The sequence below is a fragment of the Phaseolus vulgaris genome, chromosome 10 (assembly GCF_000499845.2).
Source record: "Phaseolus vulgaris cultivar G19833 chromosome 10, P. vulgaris v2.0, whole genome shotgun sequence".
In the NCBI taxonomy this organism is placed as follows: Eukaryota; Viridiplantae; Streptophyta; class Magnoliopsida; order Fabales; family Fabaceae; genus Phaseolus; species Phaseolus vulgaris.
The window spans coordinates 8,457,016-8,484,021 of NC_023750.2; the positions used below are offsets into that span (position 1 = coordinate 8,457,016).

Consider the following 27,006-nt stretch of genomic DNA (forward strand, 5'->3'; position numbering starts at 1 on the left):
AGGCTTAAATAATTGGTTGGAAAACATAGTCAAGACCTTGGAAGAAGAGTTGAGACATTCAAAAACTGATTTTGAAAACCTTTAAATGATTTACAAGAACTCTTCTTACAAGTGTGACTCTAGCTTTTGTAAAAATTCTATAAAAATACCCTTTTTGGAATAGTGTAGTGCATCGATTGCAATTATTTTAAAAAAAATAAATCAATCAGTTATAAATTAATCAAATTTATATGAATTGGCTAGACTTACAAATAATCAAGGATTAATAAATTTTGGTTGAGAGAAATAAAAACGTTTTCTGTATTTTAATTCTTTTTTTAATAAATTTATATTAAATTCAATGTCAATTGTTTTACTTATTCCAAATTATCAAGTAATTAAAAATTATATTTAATTACTATCATAAATAAAAGAAAACTCAATAAATTTTTATACAATTTTTACTTATAAATTTTATATAATTTTTTTACCAAATAAAAAAAATTATAATTTTAGTAGAGGTTTATTCAGTGGCCCGTTTTTCTTCTTTCCCTCTCCTTCTATTTTCACCTTCCACCTCACCACCACCATCATTTACCGACTATATTCTTTCTCTTCTTGGTTGGGTTGAGTGTGGGGAGCAAGAGAATGGAGAAGAAAAAGACTCGGAGGGTTAAGGGAAGGAGACAATCACGAAGCTCCAAGAACAAGTAGCTGAGGCAGAATGTTGTTGCACAGATCTCGGGAAGAAGATAATGACGGTGTTGCATGCCAGGAAGAGTGCGAAGGGACATCATGAGAATGAGAGGGTTTTCGATAAGAGTTATGTGATGTGGCCTTTGAATTTGGTTAACCACGGTGCTGGTTTCATCGGAAACCCCAAAACCCCTTGCCTCCACGATTCCCTTTCCGAATCCAAGGTTGAGTCTCTATCCATGGAATTGTTGGTATGTTTCAATTTTAAGAAGTTGCCAATTTGATCAGATTTTTTATATCTTGCGTTTTTGTTTGACTTGTCTTTGTTCGTGAGGATTTTATTTGAGGGAAATGGGTTCATGTTTACTTGCAAGGGTATAGATTCAAAGAAACGGTGCATGCTTATTTTTCGGTAACGAGAATGATACAAAAGAGAGGTCATTATAATTTTTTTATTAAGTTAATTGAATAATGATCAGGGATTTAAAGGTTGGAATGCTCTGCTGTTGAAAACCGATGGTATACCTAGATAGCTACCAAAGAGGAAATTTCGTTTAACGTACCAAATGAACCTCTTTAACACAATTATGCAGATAATTTCTGAAGTTCCTCACTTCTTCTTTGTTGTGCCTGTGATTGCAGGCACTAAGTGACTCTTGTACCATCCCGTCCCCGGGCGTTGACCAGAAGTCAAGGTCACACGCATGGTGGGACCCCTCAAGGGACCCAAGGAAGGAAAAGTCAACAGGTCGACCACTCACGACGTCGCCAAAGTAAGACGTCGCCCTAAAGTAAGACGTCACCCTAAAGAAAGATGTCGCCCTAAAGAAAGACATCGCCCAAGAGAGACGTCGGGCCTCGACAGTCCAGAACAGTAGCAAAGTGAAGAGAAAGGTGGCTTCAAGACCACACGTGCATGGTACGAGAGAAAGGAAGTTACACCACCAGGGCAAGTGATCAGTGATTGGGGTACATGAGTTGGCACCCAAAAAAGTCAACCCACGTGACAGAAGCACTTCGTAGAAAAGAGGGCTCACACGATGGAATAACCCTAAGTTGGGTGGCGGCACTATGGGACCCTCTGCACAGAATAACGATCAAGTCAGAGGGACACGTGGCAGTGCCCACGTACTCATTAAAGGTTTCAAGGGAAGTTTGTCAAGGTACGCGTTAAGTAAGTTAAGATTCGTGTATTCCAAGGAATGTTTTTATACGCTTTCAATGCGCTTTAATGCGCTTTAACGATGAAAGATGTATAAAAAGGGACCTTGGGAGCATTTGAAAGGGAGAGAGTTTTGACCTAATTCTCATAATCACACAGAGCACAAACCCTAATTGTTCTTGACGGGGCACCCAACTGTGAGCACGAGGCAATTAGGGCAACGCAGTTCTAGTTACACAATTTCAGTCATTCAGTATAGTTCTCGACCACCTTCAGAGGGTGTGTCACCTCTTGATGTTTCTTGCTAGCTGACTTGATTGTCGAAGTGCAAACGGCCGCGAGGGCGCCCCTTTGTTCACTTCGTTTTTAGGTACCCATAGACGAAGCAAAACGAAGGTGCCCTAGCTTGCGAGGACAAGCCACGCGCAAAGACGATCCCGGTCAACCGGCGGGAACATTTGGCGCCCACCGTGGGGCCGATATAAACATCACTCCCACTGCACACCTTTTTCAGTTCCAGTTCTCAAAACCCAGACAAGTAGGAGGGTTTCCGGAAAGTCATGGCAACTAGACTTGCACGCGCCAGGAGTGAAGAGATGACCATGCAACAACTCATGGGCATGATGCAAGGGCTGCATGAAGCAATGGCAGCGTCGAAAGCGGAGCAGGAGCGCATGCAGGCGGATCTCCCAGCTTCTCAGGCGAGAAACGATGAGCTCCACCGTGCCAACGAGGAGTTACGCCGTGGATGGCGTGGCGGAGACGAGCCTGAGGCTGCCTGCCCACCTAGAGAATTCACAACACCATTCTCACAGGCGATCCTGGAGACAGCGATCACGAATACGTTCACAGGGCCCAAGGTAACCTTCACAGGGATGGAGGATCCTGAGGCACACCTCACTGCGTTCCACTCACAGATGTTGTTGGTTGGCGGTTCTGATGCCGTAAGGTGCAAGCTCTTTATGAGCACTCTAACTGGGATGGCTATGGATTAGTTCATCAGCCTCCCAGAGGGTCACATCACGTCTTTCGCCCAGCTCTCGCGACTATTCAGAGAGCAGTATTTAGCCAACAAGGCCCCAGCCCCAGTCTCGTACGACCTTTTCGACGTGAAGCAATTTCAAGGTGAGACCCTTAAGGAATACATAAGCCGCTTTGGGGCACAAGTGGTGAAGGTGGGTACCACCGATGAACCCATGATTGTGTACACATTCAGGAAGGGGGTACGACCCAGGTCTTTTGGTAAGTCGCTTAACTGCAAGCTTCCCAAAACCTTTTCTAAAGTAAGGCGACAAGTGGTAGAGCACATTGTCTCAAAGGGCGAGGCATACGAGAAGTGCATGCCTGCTGCACCTGCGCGACCAATGGCGCAGATACGCACGCAACCTGCTAGGGTTCACGAAGTTGCCACAGAAAGAAAGAACCCAGACAGGAAGCGCATCTACGAGACAAGGAGGACCCAACCTAGGGGTCGAGCAGAAGGAAGGAGAGAGGGAAGTAGGCCACTAAGGCACAACTTTGTGGTGGAGCTCAAAGACCTCATCGTTGTGCCCAACATAGCTGAAAGGTTGAGGCCACCGGTAAAATCTGACAAGGTGCTGGGACCTCACAAGGAATCATGGTGCGAATTCCACGAAGCATTCGGGCACCATATTAACAACTGTTTGGCGTTGGGCTACCAGTTGGATGAACTTGTAAAGAATGGCTTCTTGAAGGACTACTTGGTGGAGAAGCAGACGGGACAATCGTCAGGTTCACAACCGGAGAGAAGTGAGAGACAGCAGCACGAGGTACCCATTCACGACGAGGTCCACACCATAGTTGGTGGGTTCTCGGGCGGTGGGTGTACCGCGTCACAACGCAAGAGGTATGCAAGGTCCGTGATGTCAGTAGAAGCTTTTGAGGATCACTCACCCGATGTGGACATCACGTTGACCAAAGAAGACCTCAGGGATGTTGTGCCCCACGACAACGATCCCATTGTAATCTCGTTTGTTATGGCGGGAAGGATGGTCCATCGAGCGTTGGTCGACCAGGGGAGCTCGGCAGATGTGATGTTTTGGCCGACTTTCGAAAATTTACGGCTATCTCCAAACCAGCTGAGGCCATATGGGGGCTACTTATACGGTTTCGCTGGTGATCAAGTGGAGGTCAGAGGGTACATTGAGTTAAGGACGACGTTCACAGACGGAGCGGCCTCGCGCACAGAGAAGATCAGATACCTCGTCGTGAACGCTCCTTCGACATACAATATCCTGTTGGGAAGGTCGACACTCAACAAGATAGGAGTTGTGCCCTCCACGAGGCACATGAAGGTAAAGTTACCTTCAATGGAGGGGGTGGTCATCACCATTCGCTATGATCAAAAGAAGGCAAAGAAGTGCTATGAAAACAGCCTCAAGAACAAGAGATCGATATGCCACGTAACCACAACGCCGCCACCTGGCGTGGAGCCTGAGCAGGAAGACCGGCGAGTTGTGGATACAGTGTTGGAGGTGGCCGCCGAGGGCGATGTGATAATGGAGGATGTCGAGGCGAGGTCCGAGAGCGCCGCTCGGGTGGAGGAAGAGAGAAACTGCCCGGAGATCGCCAGAGAGTTAGGTATTGTGAGAGCGCTAATCGCCAACGAGAAGAGGCCTCGGCCGGTTGAGGATTGGCTTGAGAAGAAGATCGACGGAAAAACATTTAAGCTGGGGAAGACCCTAGATGGCGAGACACAGAACCATGAGGAACAAAATGCCCGAGCTGACTTGCTAGCCAAGCTCGCCAGTTCAGGCAAGGGTGGCAGGCAGAGGACTGTTACACAAGAAACTCTGAAGACACCTCGAGCATTTGTAGCAGACCACCAGGTTCTTCAAGTTTGCAAGTCGATGAAAGGGATGACGAGGAGTCACAAATCTTTAACTCAAGAGACTTTGAGGACGTCGAGAGTTAGAGCGCATCCAGTAGGAGAGGCGAAGATGACGCAAGTTTGCGCTATCCACGAACCAGATACATGGATAACGCCATACCAGCGGTACATGGCAGATAGCGTTCTCCAAGTGGATCTGACGGAGGCCAGAAAGGTAAAGAAGAACTCCAGCAAGTTCACCCTAATCGATGGTGAGTTGTACAGGTTTGGGTTTACACACCCCCTGTTAGTATGTGTGCATGGAGAAAAGTGCATGAGAATTATGGCTGAGCTCCATGAGGGGATTTGTGGGAGTCACATCGGAGGTCGAGCCCTGACAATAAGAACTCTCCGTGCAGGTTATTATTGGCCAACCATAAGGGAAGATTGCAAAAGATACGCCCAGCGGTGCAAGCAATGCCAGCAACACGCCGATTAGCACAAGGCCCCCCCAGAAGAGCTAAAGTCAATCTACAGCCCCTGGCCGTTCCATATGTGGGGAATCGATATTCTGGGACCTTTTCCGTTGGCGATCAGGCAAATGAAGTATTTGGTTGTGGCAATCGAGTACTTCACGAAGTGGATTGAAGCAGAATCGGTAGCCCAGATCACCGCGCACAAGATTCAGAGTTTCGTGTGGAAGAACATCGTGTGTCGCTTTGGTGTGCCCAAGAGTTTGGTATCAGATAATGGGACTCAGTTTGCAAGTCACCTGTTGAAGAATCTGTGCGAGGATATTGGAACACAACAGGTGTTTGCTTCTGTTGAGCATCCGCAAACGAATGGGCAAGTGGAGTCAGCTAATCGGGTGTTGTTGAGAGGCTTGAAGAGGAGGTTGGAGAAGGCAAAGGGATCTTGGGCGGAAGAGGTTCCCCGTATAATATGGGCATATCATACCACTGAGCAATCGGGAACTCATGAAACCCCGTTTAGCTTGGTGTATGGGTGCGATGCGATGATCCCAGTTGAAATCCAGGAAAGCTCGCCAAGATTCCAGAACTTCGTAACGGAAGACTCGAACGCAGAAAGGAGAATGAACCTGGATTAGCTGGATGAGGTCAAGGAAGAAGCAAGGGTGAAGGCTGAAGCAGTAAAGAGAAGAGTTGAACACAAGTACAACTCCAGAATGAAACCAAGACAATTCAGAGATGGCGACCTGGTGATGAGGAAGGCCCACCAGTATGAGATGCAGAACAAATTGTCGCCCAAGTGGACATGACCGTTTAGAATAACCGAAGCACTCGGGAACGGCGCCTACCGCTTGGAAACAATGGAAGGAGGGGCGATTCCTCGCACTTGGAACGCCACCCACCTCAAGTTTTATTACAGTTAAAGCATTGTAAGTAGCAATAAAACAGTTTTTCAAGGGGGCACTCTTTTTCCCTAAAGAGGGTTTTTTAACGAGGTCACCCAATAAAGAAGGTTTTGAAGTTTATCAAAGTTTCCAAGCTCATTAAGTTTGCATACTATTCGTTTTTTAAGTTTCGGAAAGAGATTTCATCGCCTTTGTGTAATTTAAAGCAATGGTGAATTCAGATTGTATGCATCCAACACAAAATCTTAGAGTATAAAGTTTTAAAGAGGTAAGAGTTAAGTTTTAAGTCCTCATCGCCGTCTGGCGATCGGAGGCATCAACATAAAGTTTTTAAGTCCTCATCGTCATCTGACGATTGGAGGCACGAGTATAAAGTTTTCAGTTCTCACCACCGTTCGACGAGAAACTATTTAAAAGGACCTCCTCGCCTCAAGCGAGTGTAGGCGAGAAGAGAGAAAGTCCTTCTCACCCTCGAGTGAGTTCAGGCAAGAGCAGATTGCAAAGTCCTCAGTGCATCCGGGGAAGAGGAGATGTGATCCCTCGACAAAGTAGAGGCACCAGAGAAAGTCCTCCTCGCCTTGAGCGAGTCCAGGCAAGAGCAGATTGCAAAGTCCTCAGTGCATCCGGGGGAAGAGGAGATGTGATCCCTGGGCAAAGTAGAGGCACCAGAGAAAGTCCTCCTCGCCTTGAGCGAGTCCATGCAAGAGCAGATTGCAAAGTCCTCAGTGCATCCGGGGAAGAGGAGATGTGATCCCTAGGCAAAGTAGAGGCACCAGAGAAAGTCCTCCTCGCCTTGAGCGAGTCCAGGCAAGAGCAGATTGCAAAGTCCTCAGTGCATTCGGGGGAAGAGGAGATGTGATCCCTGGGCAAAGTAGAGGCACCAGAGAAAGTCCTCATCGCCTTGAGCGAGTCCAGGCAAGAGCAGATTGCAAAGTCCTCAGTGCATTCGGGGGAAGAGGAGATGTGATCCCTGGGCAAAGTAGAGGCACCAGAGAAAGTCCTCATCGCCTTGAGCGAGTCCAGGCAAGAGCAGATTGCAAAGTCCTCAGTGCATCCGGGGGAAGAGGAGATGTGATCCCTGGGCAAAGTAGAGGCACCAGAGAAAGTCCTCCTCGCCTTGAGCGAGTCCATGCAAGAGCAGATTGCAAAGTCCTCAGTGCATCCGGGGGAAGAGGAGATGTGATCCCTGGGCAAAGTAGAGGCACCAGAGAAAGTCCTCCTCGCCTTGAGCGAGTCCATGCAAGAGCAGATTGCAAAGTCCTCAGTGCATCTGGGGGAAGAGGAGATGTGACCCCTGGGCAAAGTAGAGGCACCAGAGAAAGTCCTCCTCGCCTTGAGCGAGTTCAGGTAAGAACAGCTTAGAAGTCCCCAACGCATCCAGGGGAAGAGGAGATGTAACCCCTGGGCAATTTGAGGCACCAGAAAAAGTCATTCTCACCCTCGAGTGAGTTCAGGCAAGATGAAATTGAAAGGTCAGGGGTGGGTGGCTGGGGAAGATTCGCAAAGGACATCTCACCACCTAAATCATTGTTCCAAAACTCAGGCAAGATAGAGGGAGATCCAAAAGCCAGCTCTTCTTCCAGTCAAGAAAAGGTGTTTTAATTAAAAAGAAAATAGTGTCGCCGAAAGCCTATGGCTTTGTGGTTGAAACTCGAACGAAGAGATACACGGCGAGGACTAAGTGAGCAGAGTTTTTAGGCGGTGATATAGAAATGTGCATGACACTTAGCGATTCAGGCGAACGATATTTCAGACAATAAGGTTGACCCAAGCCTACTGCCCAGTAAGTGATCTTGAATTAAATGTTATTGCTACGAACTAATGGTTTGTTCAGTTAAGTTGATTTTCACGGAATCAAGCATCGGTTGGTGCTAGGTTGATCTCTTTAAGACAAGAAGAACAAATGATTACACAACAGATAAAGGCGAAGCCATGTGCATATTTATATGTATTAAAACAGTTGGGATGAAGAAAAGGTCATTACGAATAAATTCATTGCACATAAACAAAGGTTCAATATATAAGTTTTTCAGAATGTTTCAAGTCAAAGTGGCAGATGGAAATATTAATCTGAAGGTACAATTTTGCCATCTACCACTTCATGGCAAATCGAGAACTGAGAGAGGTCCAAGTCGGGTAAGCGCAAGCGAACTGCTCCAAGGCCGCGCCAAACCCTGAAGTCAGGACGTTTGCGACGTTGAGGTCGAGCTCTTCGATCTGTGTCTTTAACTTTTCGTTCTCCTCAAGCGCATGGGCAAGCTTTGCTGCAGACTCGCTCAACTCCTTGTTTTTCTCGCTCAGTTCCTTAGCTTTTTGGTCCCTGTCAGCTTCAACTTTGCCCAGAAGGTCCTCCCTCTCGATTGACTTGGCCTCGAGCTTATCCACATAGGCCTTGTTAGCCTTGAGGGCCCCCTCCAAGTTGGCTATCTTTTCCCTATGAGGCACGAGTTTACTCTCGAGATCGACGGCCTCTAAGAGTTTGACATTGAGCTTTTCGCGTAGCTCAGTGCTACTTCTACGTTCGCTCCGCAGCTCGTCCCGTAGGGCATTCTCTAGCTGTGAAAACTCCAGTCCCCGCATCGTAATATCACACTTAAGTTTTTGGACTTGGGCCCTCGCAGTGCTAGCTTCGAACTCGTATTGGCACAAGGAGTCCCTTAGAGCCTCGCCCATCATCTTGTGAAGACGTTTCTCCACGCACTCAGTAGTTATGGCGCTGAGATGAGCGGCGTGGGCCTTCAAGACTTCCTCAACGGGGGTGGGGAGAGCAAGGATTGGAGGAGGTGTTGGGGGTTGGTTCTCGCCACCACCCTCGCAAGCTTGGGTGGCGAGAGGAGCATCAGAGCGTGGTGGTGAGACGGTTGGCTCCACTACAGGTTGGGGGGGTGATTGAGCGTCCACAAGTTGCTCTTGAGCGCCTCCAGCAGCTGAGGTGTTTGATGGGAGAGCATCCCCAGCGCTCTCAAAGGGTGTGGAAGCGGTGGGGGGATTCTCTGCATAGTTTGGGCCTGCGCTTTCGATTACTGGTGGCTCAGTTGTGGTCGCTCTGTTCCTTTTGCAAACAAGCCCATCCTCAGTGCTTTCATCCTCTTCTTCGTCCGATACCACTGTAGGAGTCTTCCTCTTGGCCCTTTTTGGTGGTAGTTTTTTCCTCTCAGGGGAAGGAAGAGTGGCAAGGGAAGGTGGGTCCACTTGGGGGGACTTACCCAGGGCAGCAGCAGCTCCTGCAATTGAATTTGGAACGGTTTGGGAAACCGCGTCGAGTTTGTGACGTTTGACTATGGAGCGCAGCCTGGCCATGTGATCTTTCCCTAACATTGTATCTACACAAAAAGATCGATGCTTGCAAATCAATCCAGTTCAGGCAGTTAATAATGCAAAGGAGAGCAAGTGATGGGAACACTAATGCATGGATCAAACAGCCAAGAATGGGTACAGATCGGTGTAAAGCAAGCAAAATGGATGACGAGTAAAGGGGACTTGACATAGGAAAGAGAAATTCAGAGAAGAAGGGAGGGCAGACCTATGTGGAAGTCCAGTTGACTTTCAGCGAATTCAAACTTGATGATCGAGGAGGTGGCCAAAATGGTGTTGGAGGAGGCCACTTCTTTCCAGAAGCTGCACAAGTCTTTGCCAAGCTCCCCCATTTTTTCTGGACTCCTAGCCTTCCGAAAGGTGTCCTTGGACTCCTTCTTCCCCTTGTTAACCCAGTACAAGGGGAATCCATCGAGAAGGGTAGGATCCCGATCATTACAGCACACGCAGACAAACTTGCTCTTCCAGTCTTTGTAGGATTGCAAGAAGATTGAGAGGATGGACCTCCCAGCAATCCCATTAAGGCTCACCCACAGACGATCCCCCGGGTTCTTGGCCTCGAACAAAAATAGGAATACGTCTACAGAGGCTGGGTGGCCTATGTGTGCGCAGATAATTTGATATGCCCTGATGAACGCCCAGCCGTTGGGGTGCAGCTGGGCGGGGGCAATGTCAAGCTCGATTAGAAGTTCCCTCTCAAAGTGAGTAAAAGGGAATCTGAGCTTGAACTTCTTGAATGCGGTTGTGTAGACGAAGCAGAAGGGGTGGTCGTTGTTTCCTGCATCGTCAGTACAGACAGGTTCCCCAGGAAGACAAGGAAGAATGGCCACCTTGTCGTCATGTTCCTTACTAAAGGAAAGGAAAAACCTAAGCACAGGAAAAGCAAAACAGAGAACAAACAGCCCACAACGTATGCTCCAGACAGTTAATGGATGATGCAAACCGATTAAAATGTAGCAAATATCAGTGGGAGGGATAGAAAAGTTACCTTTTGATAGTCAGAAAAGCGTTTCGTAAGATGGTGATTGAGGGAGTCAAAGCATTCGCTGAGGCGTTTCGAAAAGTTTGAGAATGAAGAAGAAAATAATGGAACAGTGAAGTGGCGCGAGAATTTTAAGAGTTTCGAACATTACAAGAAGCGCAAACGGTAGGAAATGATGGTCGTTGATAAGTCCACGTGTCAGTTAACAGGAAGGGGTTGGTGAAGTGTCAAATCAGTAAATGGAGTGGGCGTTAGCGCGCGAAGCCACGTAGATCGCTGAAGTTTCAACTTCTTAGTCTTCTCGCCGGACGAATCACGGCTTATGTACCGATTAGGTCATCGGGTGTGATGACAGGGACAAGAGAAAGGTGGGTGGTCAAGAAGTGTACATAGTCGTCGTTTGTGGAGGTGGCGCTCTGCAACATACGTAATCAGGCGTCGGCAGGTTGTGCCATCGCCGAAACAAAAGATCAGGTGGTCTGACATCGCCGCGGAAAGCAAATTGCCGGTTCTCCCAGTAAACCCAGATAAAAGCTGTCGGGGTCTCAGGCGAGGAAGTTCGAGCGCATGAGAATCCCTCGCAGGTACGAAGGCCAAGCGAAGCTATGAGTGAAGAGATCAAGAGAAGGGTATATACCGTAACTCAAAAGGAAAGAATGGAGAATAGGAGGGAAGAGCACGTGCTACCTAAAGAGTTAAGGTCCAACACGATGGAGGGGGGTATTGAAAGTAACGCACACGGTATAGCAAAGAAAGCAGAAGCAGACACAAACATGCAAAGATAAAGCGCGTAGCGTTTAAACATAAATCAAGCGTAAATCAAGAGTTACGATTACAGATAAAGTTCATGATAGTTGCAAATTGAACAAGAGACAATCATATACACATCCAATATTCATACGAAAAACAAAGTCAGGCCACTCTTTAGAGGCCTCCGGAGTTTGAGCTGGGTGATGCTCAAGCCCCATCCTCGGGCCTCAACGCCTGGGCCAACAGCGACCTTCGTTGCCTGTTTATCTTCGAACCTGCGCCAAAAGGGACAAGCATGGTAAAAGACGGGTACAAACTAAGGCACTACAAGATAAATCATGCAAGAATCCAGCAAAAGCAAGGAACGGGAGGTTATAAGGGGAATCTCTCATACCTATGTATTTTTCCAGAGCCTCAGCGTTGTATTCCAGGCTTATCAAGGCGGCAGCGTCAAAGCCCCCCGCACCAGCCAAGATCCGGCAAGCCTCTCGATCGTTCGAAGGCAGCCTCTTAAGAGACCTGGACTTCAGGGCTCTTACCTCCTTCACCCAATACAGGGGGAAGCCGTCAAGGGCAGAGGGTACGAGGTCGGAGCATCAAACCTTGAAGAACTTGCCTTTCCACCCCGTGAAGGAGTGCTGGAATAGGGTTAAGAGGACCCTACCGGGAACGTTGCTGAGAGTCACCTAGAGATTATTCCTTTGCCTCTTCACTTCGAAGAAGTGAAGGAAGATGTCAACCGAAGGTGCACACCCTAGGAAACCAAACAGTATGTCGAAGGCTTTGACAAAGGCCCAACTGTTAGGGTACAACTGGGCTGGGGCAACATTGATCTCCGTTAGCAGTTCCCTCTCGAACCTGGAGAAAGGCAGACGCACGCCACTTGAAGACCACCTGATAGAAATAAAAAAAGGGGACCCCGTTGTTGGCCCGCTCATCCCCGCACACCGGCTCCCCTAGAGTGCAAGGAAGCACTGCGATATCATCGTCGTGCCTTTTCGCAAAGGCACGGTGGTCATAGATACTCGGGTCCCCTACATGGTCCCTCCAAGCTCTGGTGGAAACTAGGCTCGAGCACTCGTCAAGTAGTTTGTCTGAGGCCCATGCATAAAGATCCCTATGATTAACCCTAGAGGAAGGAGGGTCGGCAGTCATCTTAGCACGTACTGTCAATAAAGGAACTAAAGATCGAAGAAGAAGGGTTCAGCAGTAGAGTAGAAGGAAATAGTCGACGAGGAAAGAACGCGGGGAAAGTTCTTTGGAAGGAAGATGAACAGTACGGATAAGATGTGAAAGAGTAGAAACAATGAGTTAAAGTGCAGGGTCTTCAAAGACTCGAGCGTTACAATTGAAGCGCCAAAGGACGCTAAATGAGCACCGTGTGATTGGGCCACGTGTCACGAGATTAAGGTACGACCCGAAGTGTCACCTTTCTCGCTCAGAGAATATCACATCGTCAGAGTCCTTGAGGGTACACCGCGCCGGTGGTGCAGAAAATGTCACGTCAACCGGTCAGGGAGTTACATGTCATCAAAATGCCGCGAAGACAATAGGGGCGAGGAATTAGTCTTCTCGCTGAAACAAGTGCCAGCTCAAGACTGGGGGGCTTGTGTACCGTCCCGTCCCCGGGCGTCGACCAGAAGTCAAGGTCACACGCATGGTGGGACCCCTCAAGGGACCCAAGGAAGGAAAAGTCAACAGGTCGACTGCTCGCGACGTCGCCAAAGTAAGACGTCGCCCTAAAGTAAGACGTCGCCCTAAAGAAAGATGTCGCCCTAAAGAAAGACATCGCCCAAGAGAGACGTCGGGCCTCGACAGTCCAGAACAGTAGCAAAGTGAAGGGAAAGGTGGCTTCAAGACCACAAGTTCTAGGACCAGTAGGGGATATCCTGACTCGTGAAGTATCCACGCCACCGCTGGGAGACCCTGGAATAGATACGACCATGAGAGGGCCATAACCAGGGGAGAACCACGTGCATGGTACGAGAGAAAGGAAGATACACCCCCAGGGCAAGTGATCAGTGATTGGGGTGCATGAGTTGGCACCCAAAAAAGTCAACCCACGTGACAGAAGCACTTCGTAGAAAAGAGGCCTCACACGATGGAATAACCCTAAGTTGAGTGGCGGCGATGTGGGACCCTCTCCACAGAATAACGATCAAGTCAGAGGGGCACGTGGCAGTGCCCACGTACTCATTAAAGGTTTCAGGGGAAGTTTGTCAAGGTACGCGTTAAGTAAGTTAAGATTCGTGTATTCCAAGGAATGTTTTTATACGCTTTCAATGCGCTTTAATGCTCTTTAACGATGAGAGATGTATAAAAAGGGACCTTGGGAGCATTTGAAAGGGAGAGAGTTTTGACCTAATTCTCATAGTCACATAGAGCACAAACCCTAATTGTTCTTGACGGCGCACCCAGCTGTGAGCACGAGGCAATTAGGGCAACGCAGTTCTAGTTACATAGTTTCAGTCATTCAGTATAGTTCTCGACCACCTTCAGAGGGTGTGTCACCTTTTGATGTTTCTCGCTAGCGGACTTGATCGTCAGAGTGCAAACGGTCGCGAGGGCGCTCCTTTGTTCACTTCTTTTTCAGGTACTCATAGACGGAGCAAAACGAAGGTGCCCTAGCTCGCGAGGACAAGCCACGCGCAAAGACAATCCCGGTCAACCGGCGGGAACAACTCTTATTTCTATGGTTTGTCAAATGTGGACCGTGATTTGAGTTTGAGAGGAGAAAATTGACCAAAGATGATGTTAGAGAGTTGATTTATCAAGAGGTATGGAAAAAAGTACACCGAAATCGTTGTTGAGTTGGTGATCTTAGTTTGAACATAGTTTCTTGTGCTTTGTGGTTGGATTTACTATGTCTTTGTCTATCCATTAGTTCACATGGCAGAGACTTGTTTTGTTCATAACATAAGATTCTTGGTTGTGTTCTACCTAACCTATCAACCATATTTAGAAATGTAAGTATAAAAGAATACTATATATTTTACCATAATTTAGCAAATTTGGGACCTTTGCTGCAAATCAAAGTAGTAGTTGAATGTCTACTATGCAAAAGTTGTTAAAAAAGTCTTGAAATATGAGCCTAGTACTGGGCACATGGTTGGTGACTTGAGATTTTTAACTTAGGAATTATTTATATTTTATTGTTTTGGTTGGATAGTAATAAGACCAAATAGCAAACAGAACAAAGTCTTTGATTGTAATTTAAGTTGGTTGTAATTTAGCTTAAGCTTAATTTTGGAAAAAAATCATGCCAAGTAATACCACTTTTCTCATTTAGTTCTCGCATCATTAGTCTCTTTTATTGTCTTGAAATGAAACACTTGAGAAACTGATGATTTATCACAAGTGTTGCAGAATTTTCATATCTGCATTTTTACTCCACCTCTGTTCAGAATTTTCTCCATGTGAGGGTGCATTATTTTCTTTATTACTGCTGCTTGCATTGTCCAAATCTTTCTCAATTCCACTATCTGTGAGGTTGAATGTGAATTTCAGGTTGGGAATAATTAGGGGATAAGTTGACTTTGTATGTGATTATTTTAAATATAGTATTGTCAACCTGGTGGTATTTTATTACTATTACTCTTAGTGGACTGAAAAATTGGTCTTGGCATCAGTGTTTGTTTTAGAATTTATAATAAAGTTAAGAGAGGTTAGTCTGAAGCACATACTATGATACTACCTTACTAAAAGTTACTATGAGCTTTATCTTTCAAGTGATTTTATTTCACTCTGTTCTTGTGCATATTAGATGATGTCTTTTTCTTGTTAATATTTATTTTTCCATTGTACCTGTTGACCTTTCGCGTCTTGGTTAATGTTTTTATGATATTGCTCCTGTTTCTTTTATTTTTACTTTCATCAACATTCATTAGTTATCTATATTTTATCGTTTATGTTACAGCTAATGTTTAGTTCTCATTTGACCAAATCTACTGCCGAGAAGTTCAAAGGCCAAATCTTAGAAGCATCTGAATCTGTCCTTGGATCATCTATAGCAATAGAAATTAGATGTGAGTCAAACAAAGATGTTACTTGCTGCAATTGATGAGAATCACCGAGGTACTTATGACTCTCTGTACTTGGCAATTGACTTTAAGGTATACATATCCTACATATCTTTTTTATTAAGATTGGGGGATTTTTCGTCCCAGGATATCTTAATTCTTCTTAATGCCTATTTATTACTTTTGATCATATTTTTTTATTTGAAACACTTCTACTACCATGCTCTGTTTGGATTATCTATTTGTATTGCCAAAGATGTCAACTAGCATTTATTCATAGCAAATAAATCAATAAAGAAAGGCTATCAGCATTAAACCACATGCTCATCTACCTCAAAAATATCTGCAGGTCCCATAACTTTGATTGTGATGGGGGTGCAAACAAACATTGTTATTTTTCGTATGAATAATCCACACTTGAAGAAAAAGTGCCGCATATTTACATCATGGGTGGTGGTGTAAGGTCAAGAAACCTTACGCTTTGTTCAATTTTCCAAAAATAGTTATAAGATAAGAGAAAGAACAAGTTATTTTTATAATCTATAAAAACCAACATGTCATGTGAGGAATAATGATGCTGGTGCTTATAGGTTAGATTATGTGCTTTCTTCTATTCACCCTCAATTTTTTTATATTGAAAGTTATACTAGATAATTCAATGTTTTTATTTTTCCTGTTTGGTCTGTGATTGTTCTAGTTTGTTATTTGATCTTCAGGTCACTGGTATTATATCTTTCTTGTGCATCACTTGAAGTTAGTTTTGGATTGGTGAGTGTGCAAGTTGTGAAAGTTCAAGTATTACCCCTCTCTTAAGTAACCCCTAAAGTAATGTAAATAATCCTTCAAATATTGAGTATTCATGAGTTTAGTTGATGTATTTTAGTAAACTTTAGAACGGTTTTATCAATATTCCTTTTGTTTCCCTTAGTTAATAATGAAATTTCAGTGTTTTCTTTCAATTATACATGTTTAATTATCTTTCTATTGTCTCAATGCTAATTTGGCTGATAAAAAAACATAACATATTACTAGCGAACACTGTTTATTCGGTGTACACATTTATAACTTTGAATAGGGTAATTGGGAGTGTTGAGGATAAAACAAAAGAGAGAAGAAAAAGAGGGGGAGGCATGTTTCATGTTTGTGAATTTATGTCTGTTATAGAATGATGAGTGACGTTTGTTTGTTGCAGATGGATAAGGCTTCAATTATTAAGGATGCTATTGAATACATCCAACTTTTGCACATGCAAAAGAAGATAATCTAAGCTGAGATACTGGAACTTGAATCTGGGATGCCAAAAAAGAGTAGTTATGACTTTGAGCAGGAACAACTTTCTGTCTGAGGTCCAAAAGGAAGAGAACTGAGCAGATATACGATTCATTCAATTCAAGAAACTCCCCAATTGAAGTCCTTGATGTGAACCCCCTTCTCTCTCTTGTATTATTGATACTATAAAAATGATGTGGGGTATTGTGCGTTTTTTGTTCTTATTCATTTTGAATTTTGAATTGATTTTAAGGTGGTGGATGCAGCTGAGCGTTACCTACATGGGGAGAAAACTGTCGTGGTGAGTTTGACATGTAGCAAAAGAACAGACACAATGGTGAAACTGTGCGAGGTGTTTGAATCTTTGAAGCTGAAGATCATCATCACTGCTAACATCACTTTGTTTTCAGGGAAGCTTCACAAGACAATCTTCATTGTGGTACACAAATCGTTGATGAAGGTACGTGAGTATTATCATTATGCCATGAGATATAAAATCTTAGCTTTTCAATTACTCGGGTACAAAGGACTTATAACATTTATAACATTGTAGAGGAATGCCTCGCCGTCACTTGGTTCGTAAAGGTAAGGTAAAGTGCAATAAGATAATATGAAATGAACTAAGGTAAAGGAAAAAAATTTATGCTGTGATTTTTATACTAGTTTATCTCGTACACTAGTGCAAAATTAGCGAACACGACGGTTAATAACAATAGATTTTGGCTATTTGCCGTAAAAAAAGACACAGTGGCAGAGTGGTGAATGAGTCAAAATTTTGACAAAAGTTTTAATCTAAACCGTTGCTAAAAATGGTGAAATAAATTAAACAAATACGATTTTTGAATGGATTGTCAATGAAAAAACAAAAAAGATGATGACTTTTAGATTATCAATTTTTAAAAAGTTGGTTTAACCACAAATGGAATGAATTTGTTTGATAATTTGAGTACAAACCACAATTCATAGTCTGTTTTAAATCACTAATTTGTTAGTTATTTACAACTTCCTAGATTGAGCACCTTGGACGTGTGCATGTTACAGGATCAAGGGTGGACATCCCACAGTTCTTTGGAACATCTTCAAACGAGTACTCCTCTAAGGCATCTAGCTAAGAAGCTATTTTGCAATTGATCCAGTAGATCACGCAAGAGGTAACAAAGGAGGTTACTCAAAAGGTGAGGCAAGAGTTTAAGCAGCACCTAGAGACCTTAAGTCTTTCACAACACAACTCCTACACAGAAATTGGAGATGTAAGTTAATGGAAATGTTGTTAATTGTGTAGCCAAAGTGTCAGACATCATGGACAGTTACTTGTGATATCCCTAACAGATCATACTATTGTATGATTCTGCTCATTGCACAAGAAATCACATGCATATCTCAAACAAATAGTGGATTGGTAATTAACAACAACTTATGTACATTACTCATGTACTTTCACAATAGTCTTAGAAAACATTGTAAGATACTTTCTTATCATTATATTTTAGATATTATTGGAACATAATACCAAATATTACCAAATATTATATATACCAAGGTGCCTTTATTGCTCATGGTCATCACGACATACTTCTTGTTGCAATTAGATGACCTGAGCAGTTTGCTTGGCTTGATGCAGTTTGCTTTGTGGATTATGGATGTCAAACACGTTTCTTAGAGGGTGCCATAGCAGACCTGAGTACAGGCTCGAGGCTGTAGTTTGGTTGTGTGTAAGGGTAAGGTAGAGAGATAAGGCTTGAGTTTCTTAAGAACACATAATGCTGGCTCGGCGGATTCCAAGAGGCTGGCAAAGCTGGAGTGAGTTTGCCCCTGATACATAGTAATCCTGATGGATTACGTTTTTGAAATGTACAAAGTTGAAGGTTTGGTTGCTGTTAGAATGATGATGTAGTATTTGTTTGGCAACTTAAGTGATGCAGAATAGATTTTCTGGTATGGTTGCTGGTCTGGTTGCTGCCACAACCCTTTTAAGGTCTCATGTCATGATGGTGCACCATTTGAATGTTGTTCCAAGCGGATATAATTACATTCTTTGCTCCACTTTCAAGTGTGTACTGCTTTTTGGGTGTAGGTGCTACCAAAGTGCTGATGTAGTTCTGTGTATGTTTTTTGGGTGTGTATTATGTAGTTTAAGCCATAATGGTTGTTTTGCTCTAAGCCATACTGAGGAGTAACCATGTAGTTAATCTATGTGAGTTGGGATACTCCTGAAGTATCACCAGATTAATTTATTCATTACTGATAAAAAAGAAAAGATGACCGGAACATCCTGGTTAGGTTGTGTGCGTGCTACAAGATGATGGGTTGGCATTCGTCATTTGATTTGTTCACGACAGTAGTGCTCTAAGGCACCCAACAAGAGCTGACATTGGCTCCACATGCCAATGCGAAAATATATCATCTATACACCTTCTTACAATAGTGTAAGTGTGAACAAATTATGTTGATAAAATAATCATAAATAATTAAGATAAAATGTCCTTTTTGAAGTGTATTGATCGGAATTATTTGCAAGAAATAGATAAATCAATAGGTTATAATTTATAAATTAATGAAGTTTATATGAATTGACTAAACTTAAAAGGAACAAGGATTCGTAAAATTTGGTAGAGAGAAATTATTTGATAGACTATTTATATAATAAAAATAATATCAAAATAATTTATCAATCATGATACACTTAGTTAAGAAGAGTACAGAAGCTTATGATATACTCTTTAAAGTTCAAAGTTTAAAAAAATGCACATAAACTTATATAGAGACATTACTTATCAAATATATAGAGAGAAGTTATTCAGTTATGTATTTATAAAGACATTATGTGAAGAAATAGAAGGATTAGACAGACATATTTAAAGGGTCATGTCAAAAAGGATGATAAATGTTTAATGTATGATTTCAAAAAAGATGATAAATGTATCTTCAATCATTTTCTTCCACAAATAATTGTAACAAAGGACAATTACTTGAAAATATTTTTTTACATAAGGAAATTTTTACTTGTAATTAGAGAGTTTAAAATAACATTATATCGAAATTTTGTAAACCTGAAAAATCACAATAAAAAAAATTAAGTATGTATACTTGATCTCAAAATTTTATGATTTCTTTTACATTTTTTTTTATCTTTCGTAATTATCTATTTACATTTACATTCCTCGTTCTTTAGTTCTGTACTACATTTATATCTGATTCTATATATTTAATTGTTCATCTAAATTTTATGAATTTTTGAATTTATATTTTTTTATTTCTGAAATTACTTTGATTTACAAAATATTTTCTGTATTTTAGAAGTTTTTTTTAATAAATTTAATTAAATTCAGTGTCAATTATTTTATTTATTCCAAATTATCAAGTAATTAAAAACGATTCAAATTATAAATTATTTAAAATGTTTGAAATACAAATTATGTTTACGTTATATAAAGACAATGAAATTATTCTGATATAAGGGAAAACCATATTTTTATCAGTAAAATAATGTGTTTAATATAAATATTTATGTTCGATTAATTTAATATATTTAAATTGATCATGTCGCCAACTCAAGCGTGGAGGAATTGCTTTGTCGCTTCCTTACCCCGCCTATGCAACTGTGCTATCTGCAAGAATGCTCTTAGAACCTTTCCCGGGAACTTCAAACGCAACCTGCAAAACACACAGACGGCGCCTCTAGCGGCCGTTTGCACTCCGACGCTCAAGTTAGGTCACAGAACCACCAACAAAAATCTCACTGAATCTCTTTCTGATTCTCTCTTTTCTCTCTCTCTGTGTATGTGCTTAACAGAATTCTGTTACGCTATCCTCTGCGTGTGTTAGAATTCTGTTACGCTACTGTGCGAAAACGTACCACAATGAGTAAAAACGTGGGTGTGTGTGTTTTCTGTGTACCTTTCACGACGCGGAGTGCACCTTTATCTTGGCCGCGCCCCTCTCAGATGGTGACACGTGGAGGCATGCAACTCACATCTAACCGTACACGTGCCACTACCTGAAGGGCTCTAGCGCATCTCTTTGTGCGCCTAAGTTATTCCCTTGCGGAGTAACTTAGCGCGTTTCTTCCATCTGGGTGAATCGCACACTCCCAGGAGAACGCCAGGTGTGGCTGGACTAGGCACACTCACCAAGCATTGCTCTCTGCATAAACGATTTCCCCTTCACGATGTCATGCACGTAATGGGTTAAGAGAGTAACCAATCACTGACCGGTTTACTAACTCCCTCAGGCCACTCTCGTGCACGATTCTACCGGCGAGTAGCTCCTCTTTCTCTGAGATATGATCATGCGAGGTCCATGCGTAACGCTCTCGCTGGGAATCTCAGTCCCAGTTTAACTACGTGTAACACGAAACCCCGATGACCATGCACCCGATAACTGATCGGTGCTCTATTGCTTCTCGCGTTCTCCCCCCGGGTGTTTATCTTGGAACTGATCTGTCGGTGGCCACTCGGTTACTGACCACCGATCACCGTTTTGGGTGATCTCCTCCCTGATTTCTCTGCCACCTGATCCACGTGTCACCCTGCGAGTGGTTCACGTGGTTATCTGCTGCTGACGTCATCGACTACAGATGACCGACCGGATCACAAATTAAAAAATATATTTAATTACTATCTTCAATAAAAAGAACTCAAAAAAAAATATATATGACCTTCGTAGAAAGAGGCTGGAAAGTAGAATTTCCACAATCACGCGGCAATATTTTAAATAATTTCCACCACGCGGCAATTTTATATAATTTTTACTGTGATATTATATAATTGTTATGACCTTCGTAGAAAGACTGTGGAAAATTACAAAACACATAAATTAAATTATTAGAAAAGCTAACTGGAAGAAGCTTCAATGAAGAAACACTCACAACACTTATTTCTATTTCTCAGTGTTTGCTCTCCAATTATAACAATATAATAATATTTTATATTAAAAAATAAAAATTTGAAGTATGACCACCCTGTTTCTATTTCTTCAGTGTTTGCTTGCCACTGTCACCGCCATTCTCATAATACTTTTCTCTCAACAACTTTTGCTTTCACTAATGGCTTCTAACGCCATCATCCAATACACCTCTTCTTCTTCATCTCTTCCAACTCACATCTACGACGTCTTTGTCAGCTTCCGCGGTGAAGACACGCGCAACACCTTCACTGATTTTCTCTTTCATTCTCTCCGTACAAAAGGCATCAATGTGTTCAAAGATGATGAAGATCTCAAAAAGGGTGAATCCATTGCACCCGAGCTGCTGCAAGCCATTCAAGTCTCAAGGCTTTTCATTGTTGTCTTCTCAGAAAACTATGCTTCCTCCACTTGGTGCTTGCGTGAACTGGCAGAGATATGTAACTGCTGTGAAACTTCGCCAAGTGTTATTATACCTATATTTTATGACGTTGATCCTTCGGTGGTTCGCAAACAGAGTGGACGTTATGAGAAAGCATTTGCAGAACACGAAAAGAGATTCGGAGAAGATGAAGTGAAGATGGAGGAAGTTCAGAGATGGAGACAAGCTCTCACACAAGTCGCCAATATCTCTGGTTGGGATATCCGAAATAAGTAAGTAATCGTTTCTTGTTTCTCGTTTCAAGATTCATCACAGTTATATATTTATCATGCAGTGAGTTATATACCCCTCAATTTATTTACTCCTTTCTAAACTACAATTCAGAGATGTTTTGAAGTTAGGAAAATGTACAAAACACATTCAAATTGAGTTCCAATGTATACTTGTTTGACAAAAACAGCTACTAACGTATAACTTTGTAGTCTTACAAGGCGAAGTGCTCAGGAAACATGTATAGTCATAAATTAGGTGACATTCTTAGATGTGTTATCCCGGGAAGTGAAATACCGAGGTGGTTCAACAATCAGTTTGTGAGCATGCACAATTCAATAAGGATTGATGCCTCTCATGTTATGCATGACAATAATTGGATTGGTGTTGTGTGTTGTGCAATACTCCACATTGGCGTTGAAAAGGACAAGACTGGTTATACATCCGTAGAACAAAAACTTAGAATTCCTCCAATCAATTTGAGAAGAGGTCTATTTATTGACCTGTCAGATCATATGTGGTTATTTTATTTGTCTCGCCAAGCGTTTCATGGACTATGTTATAATTGCCTATGGTACACATCTCATAAAGGTGTTATTACTCTCACATTTCACAAACTGGATGTGAACTGGAGCAAATTCGGGGAAGAAAGCCAATATGTTAAGGTCCATATGAATAAATATGGGTATCGATGGGTATATGAGAAAGATCGACAACTACCAAACTCAGGTACTTAATATCATTACTATATAGATTCGTTTTATTTTTGTTTTCTTATTTCATGTCTTATAAATGCATTTGAGATTTTCATCACAAAGTTATTGTCCTATGTTGCAACATGTGAATGAGTTTCTAACTTCACTATTTAACTAGACCTCAAATACCAACAAAGTCTATTTCAATAATAAGATTCTAAAGAAAACCAACTATAAATACTCTTTAAGATCAAATAGTTGCACCATGTGAGTGTGGAGTCTTTCCATGTCTACTCTTCCCAGATTCCTAGATTAATCAACATGCTACACAAATGGTTAATACTTCATCATTTATAGTTATAGTAATAGTTGTTTTCAATGCTGATGTCACTGACAGTTTCTTGTGATATAATCACACTATTGCATGGTTCTGCTTATTGCACAAGAAGTAACTTGCATATCTCAAGCAAATAATGGATTGGTAATTAACAACAACTTATGTATGTACATTAATTAAGCATCCCCTAGCTAGTACATTTTTATTATTAGTTCCTACATTAGATATAACTTTTCTGAAGGGTCGACTAACGGCAAGTTCCCAAAAGCTGACATGGTTGCATCTTGAGGATATTAGTAATTTCAGTAAATACTTTCATTGCTTGTTTTGGTTGTTAAATAAATATCTTAATTAGGTTGGTAATATTGAATTGTAGTGTAACAAACAAACAGGAGAGTTAGAGTGTGACTATTATCTAATGCAATGGATGAAAACTATTGTACGAGCCGATATCGAAAGAGGTTGAGACCAGGTAATCATGTTTAACTAATTCTTTATGCCACAAACTATGTTCAATTTAAGGACTAATTTCAACTTATTGTGTGATGCAGTATTTTATGGATGTATAAATTCATTATTTATGTGAAATAGGCATGTGCAACTTATATCAACTTGTACAACACTCTAGGATAAATTTTCTTAGAATTTTATTCATGATATATTTTTTACCCTTAATTTTGAAACATATTTTCAGAATTCAGGACGTACAGTTCAATTTTTTTTTTCAATATAGATTTATCATTTCACCCCGTCATGGGTGTGTGGAGAATACAATGTCCCAATTCTAATATCTAGGAAAGGGGTTTGATTAATCTTCTCAAACTTGAAAAAAAAAATCAAATTAATAAAAATATAGTTTAGAAAATGATAACTCTAAATGTACACACCATAAATCACTCTTTTACACTAATTACAAACACAAATTACAATGATAATATAATAAATTATTCAAATATTTTAAAAAATTATTAAAAAAAAATCTGACACATTAACCTACTTGAGTATATATTATTGGATTGTATAAATGGGTGAGTTCAGTCACTTGAATGAAATGGCGTTAAATTTTAAATTTTACTTCTCTAAATTGAAAATTTAACCTTGAAAGATAACATAAGGAGTTATTACCATTGAATAATTAAAAAAAACCATAACATTTAAAAACATTACATAATTTAACTACTTATATTAATGGTTGAACTATTGATTTTTGGATGGTGTAACTTAATCAATTCAATTTTATTTTCTGAAAGACAACAGTAAAAATCTTAAACCTGGGATGAGTTCAAATTTAACTCCACAAAATAAGTGGCTTGTAAGTAAGAATTAATCTAACCTCTACACCTCTGGACTTTTCTAGAGAATAAAATTTTTCTTAATAGTTATTTCCTCTAACAAAAGATCAAAGTTATTATTGAAGATCCATCCCAACCAAAAATATATTGTCAAAATATAATATATAAATAAATTACAAACATCTACTTTATAAATTTATAAATTGGTTATATAAAATTTATTTAACCATAAACTCATTTACTAATTATTTGGAAAGACAAAAGGCCGTGTCTTAAAATCCTTATCTTGAGACACATTTTCTAAGGTTGGAGGATTCCACTGCATACATTTCAGTGTATAGGAATTTCAAATACAGATTTATATTTTATAGCATAAAAACAAAATTAAAGCATTCATATAATATTTTTTAGCAAGGAAGACATTGCATTAATTGGCTTTTTTTTTACAAAAGTAGCGCAATTTGATTTCGAATTTATGTCAATGAGAAATTTTTTTAAAAGTTACTAAATATTATTACCTAAACACGACTTTGATGCTCCTTAAGTGAAATCATTTTTTTCCTACATGACTTTAGTATTGATGGTAAAGTAACGTGAGCCAATCATAAGTTTGATAATCCTCAATTATTTTTATTTTATTACTGTAAAGTCGTGTAGGAGGGACATGACTTCAGTTCAACAATTCAACATCTTTTTCATTTACATTGAAATTGTGCAAAGATGACACAATTTTAATTTAACCAAATTTTTATTGTATTTGTAGTGAAGTTATGCGGATGATGATAGAGGACCATCCGGAAGGACACAATATTGGACCTTTAACTAGGGCCATGACTAGAAGAATGGAAGAAGAAGAAGAAGGAGTTTAGAAAATTCTATTTTTATGAAGAATTAATTTTTAACTTTTCTTCCAAATTTCCTAGTCTTATAAAATTGTACAAAGTAGTATAGACTTTATTTGGAGCTTGTATTTCGGCCATTATCTTGGGCCATGTTTTGGACCAATTTTCATGGGCTATGTATTGAGTCAATTAGAGTAGGGTGTAAATAGAAAAAAGAAATAATCTAGCTAGAGTTACAATTTGGTCTTCTTGGACCCAATGCAACTCTAGACCATCTAGGGTGCACAAATAAATTACTAGAGTGCAAATACAAAGCATGGAGTGGCGAGGAAGAAATGAAGGTCCACATGTCATCTCCTTAATGGAGAGGATTCCAACCAATGCCATAAGGACATTTGTCTTCATGGGAATGGAGAGGATTCTCTCTAATTAGAGGAGGACACCTGTCAACCTCTAATTTGTGAGGATTTGCTCCAATTGGAGATAGTCACTTGTCCTTCTTATGAATGGAGAGTTTTTAGGCTTAAAGTTTGCACATTGGCTTCCCATAGCACTATAAATACAAGTGCTAGCCTCCTTTAAATTAGCTTTGAATAGACTATTGAATTTCTGCCTCAACTAGTTTCTTAGCTCACTCTTTGCTAGCCTAATATCTAAGTGGTTTAACAAGGAACTTCTTAGGAGTTGGTCTAACCTCTCATAAGCTTCATTATCATTCTCCATATACCAATACTTCACAATTTCTTTCACTCATTTTAGCACCCAATCGCACCAAATTCTACACCCCAAAATACAAAACAAAAGACTCATAGATATACAAGCTAAGATTGCATCAAATGGTATTAGAGCATTAAGTTCACGCTATCTAGAGTATTAAACCTAAACATTAAATCTGGGATGAGTTAAAATTTAACTCCACAAAATAAGTGGCTTGTAAGTAAGAGTTGATCTAACCTCTACACCTCTGGACTCTTTTCCATGGAAGAGACTTTTTCTCAATAGTTATTTCTTCTCACAAAAGATCAAAATTATTATTGAAGATCTATCTCAACAAAAAATATATAATATATATATATATAAACAAGTTACAAACATCACTTTATACCATAACTCATTTATTAATTACTTGAAAAGAGACAAAAAGTTGTCTCAAAATCCATAAGTGGAACAAATTACATATTATTGTCGTAAACCACTAGAGCTACCATCAAACTACATGCAAGGTCCTTGTCCACCACGCGTGCCCTGACTCCCTAAAATGAATTAAAATTAACTCTTGTATTTAAACAGAAGAAAGTTTGGTTTTGTTTGCAGAGATAAAAAATAGTTATACCTCAGAGATATCCCCAGATATTACAATAGTTTATATATATCTGTGTATATATGAATATGAAGAGAGAACTATTTGATATGTACACATTAAAAGTAATTCTCAAACCCCACTTCAATAGTTTAGATTTTAATTATAGATTATTTTATTCTTGACTTTACATTATAAAGTAAGTATCGTTCTTTAATATATATATTTTTTCTCATATTAAAGTAAATGTTATTTTGTAAAGTCAAACTTTGCAAACTTAGATACAAAAAAAGACATGGTTAATCTTTTGAGACAAAAAAAAAAAGGAGAATTGATGAATGATTGAACCTGAAGCTGCCGCTAGAAGATCATCTTCTGATATGGTAACTCTAGGTATTGTGCGAACAATTTTCATTTCTAACAAAGAAGCAAGTTCATTGATGCTTAAGCAGTTGTTAGATGGTTGAAAAAACATTTTTGTTGACTGTTCTTGCATCATCAATAACCTTCATTCTTGACGTAAGAATTTCTATACCAAAGCTATAACATCTTTACAAGGGTCTAGTCTCTCCATACAAAAATCACCATCTATCAATAATGTTTGTTTCC

General features: G+C 40.8%; 2 protein-coding genes across 11 annotated transcripts; both read left to right on the top strand.

Annotated features, from left to right (window-relative positions):
* The first annotated feature begins 554 nt into the window (after nt 1-554).
* On the top strand, nt 555-18,611 carry LOC137818648 (uncharacterized). Of its 10 annotated transcripts, XR_011082114.1 has the most exons (8): nt 12,258-13,866; nt 15,006-15,201; nt 16,301-16,527; nt 16,644-16,678; nt 16,788-16,837; nt 17,419-17,552; nt 17,660-17,776; nt 17,999-18,420. XR_011082114.1 is itself a non-coding variant. In XM_068622191.1 (3 exons), the coding sequence occupies exon 3, from the start codon at nt 3,034-3,036 to the stop codon at nt 5,164-5,166; it is 2,133 nt and encodes a 710-aa protein (XP_068478292.1). In that variant the 5' UTR covers nt 555-926; nt 1,318-1,838; nt 1,997-3,033; the 3' UTR covers nt 5,167-5,312. The 10 variants fall into 10 exon arrangements, 1 of the variants encoding a protein (XP_068478292.1); XR_011082111.1 differs by lacking the exon at nt 17,660-17,776 and having other exon boundaries at nt 13,622-13,866; nt 15,006-15,163; nt 16,631-16,678; nt 17,999-18,611; XR_011082112.1 differs by lacking the exons at nt 12,258-13,866; nt 17,660-17,776 and adding an exon at nt 16,931-16,962 and having other exon boundaries at nt 15,048-15,201; nt 16,631-16,678; nt 17,419-17,627.
* Nucleotides 18,612-21,385: 2,774 nt separating this feature from the next.
* Nucleotides 21,386-25,713, top strand: LOC137819311 (toll/interleukin-1 receptor-like protein). The gene is made up of 3 exons (XM_068623112.1): nt 21,386-22,660; nt 23,340-23,435; nt 25,019-25,713. The coding sequence occupies exon 1, from the start codon at nt 21,422-21,424 to the stop codon at nt 21,935-21,937; it is 516 nt and encodes a 171-aa protein (XP_068479213.1). The 5' UTR covers nt 21,386-21,421; the 3' UTR covers nt 21,938-22,660; nt 23,340-23,435; nt 25,019-25,713.
* Nucleotides 25,714-27,006: the final 1,293 nt, after the last annotated feature.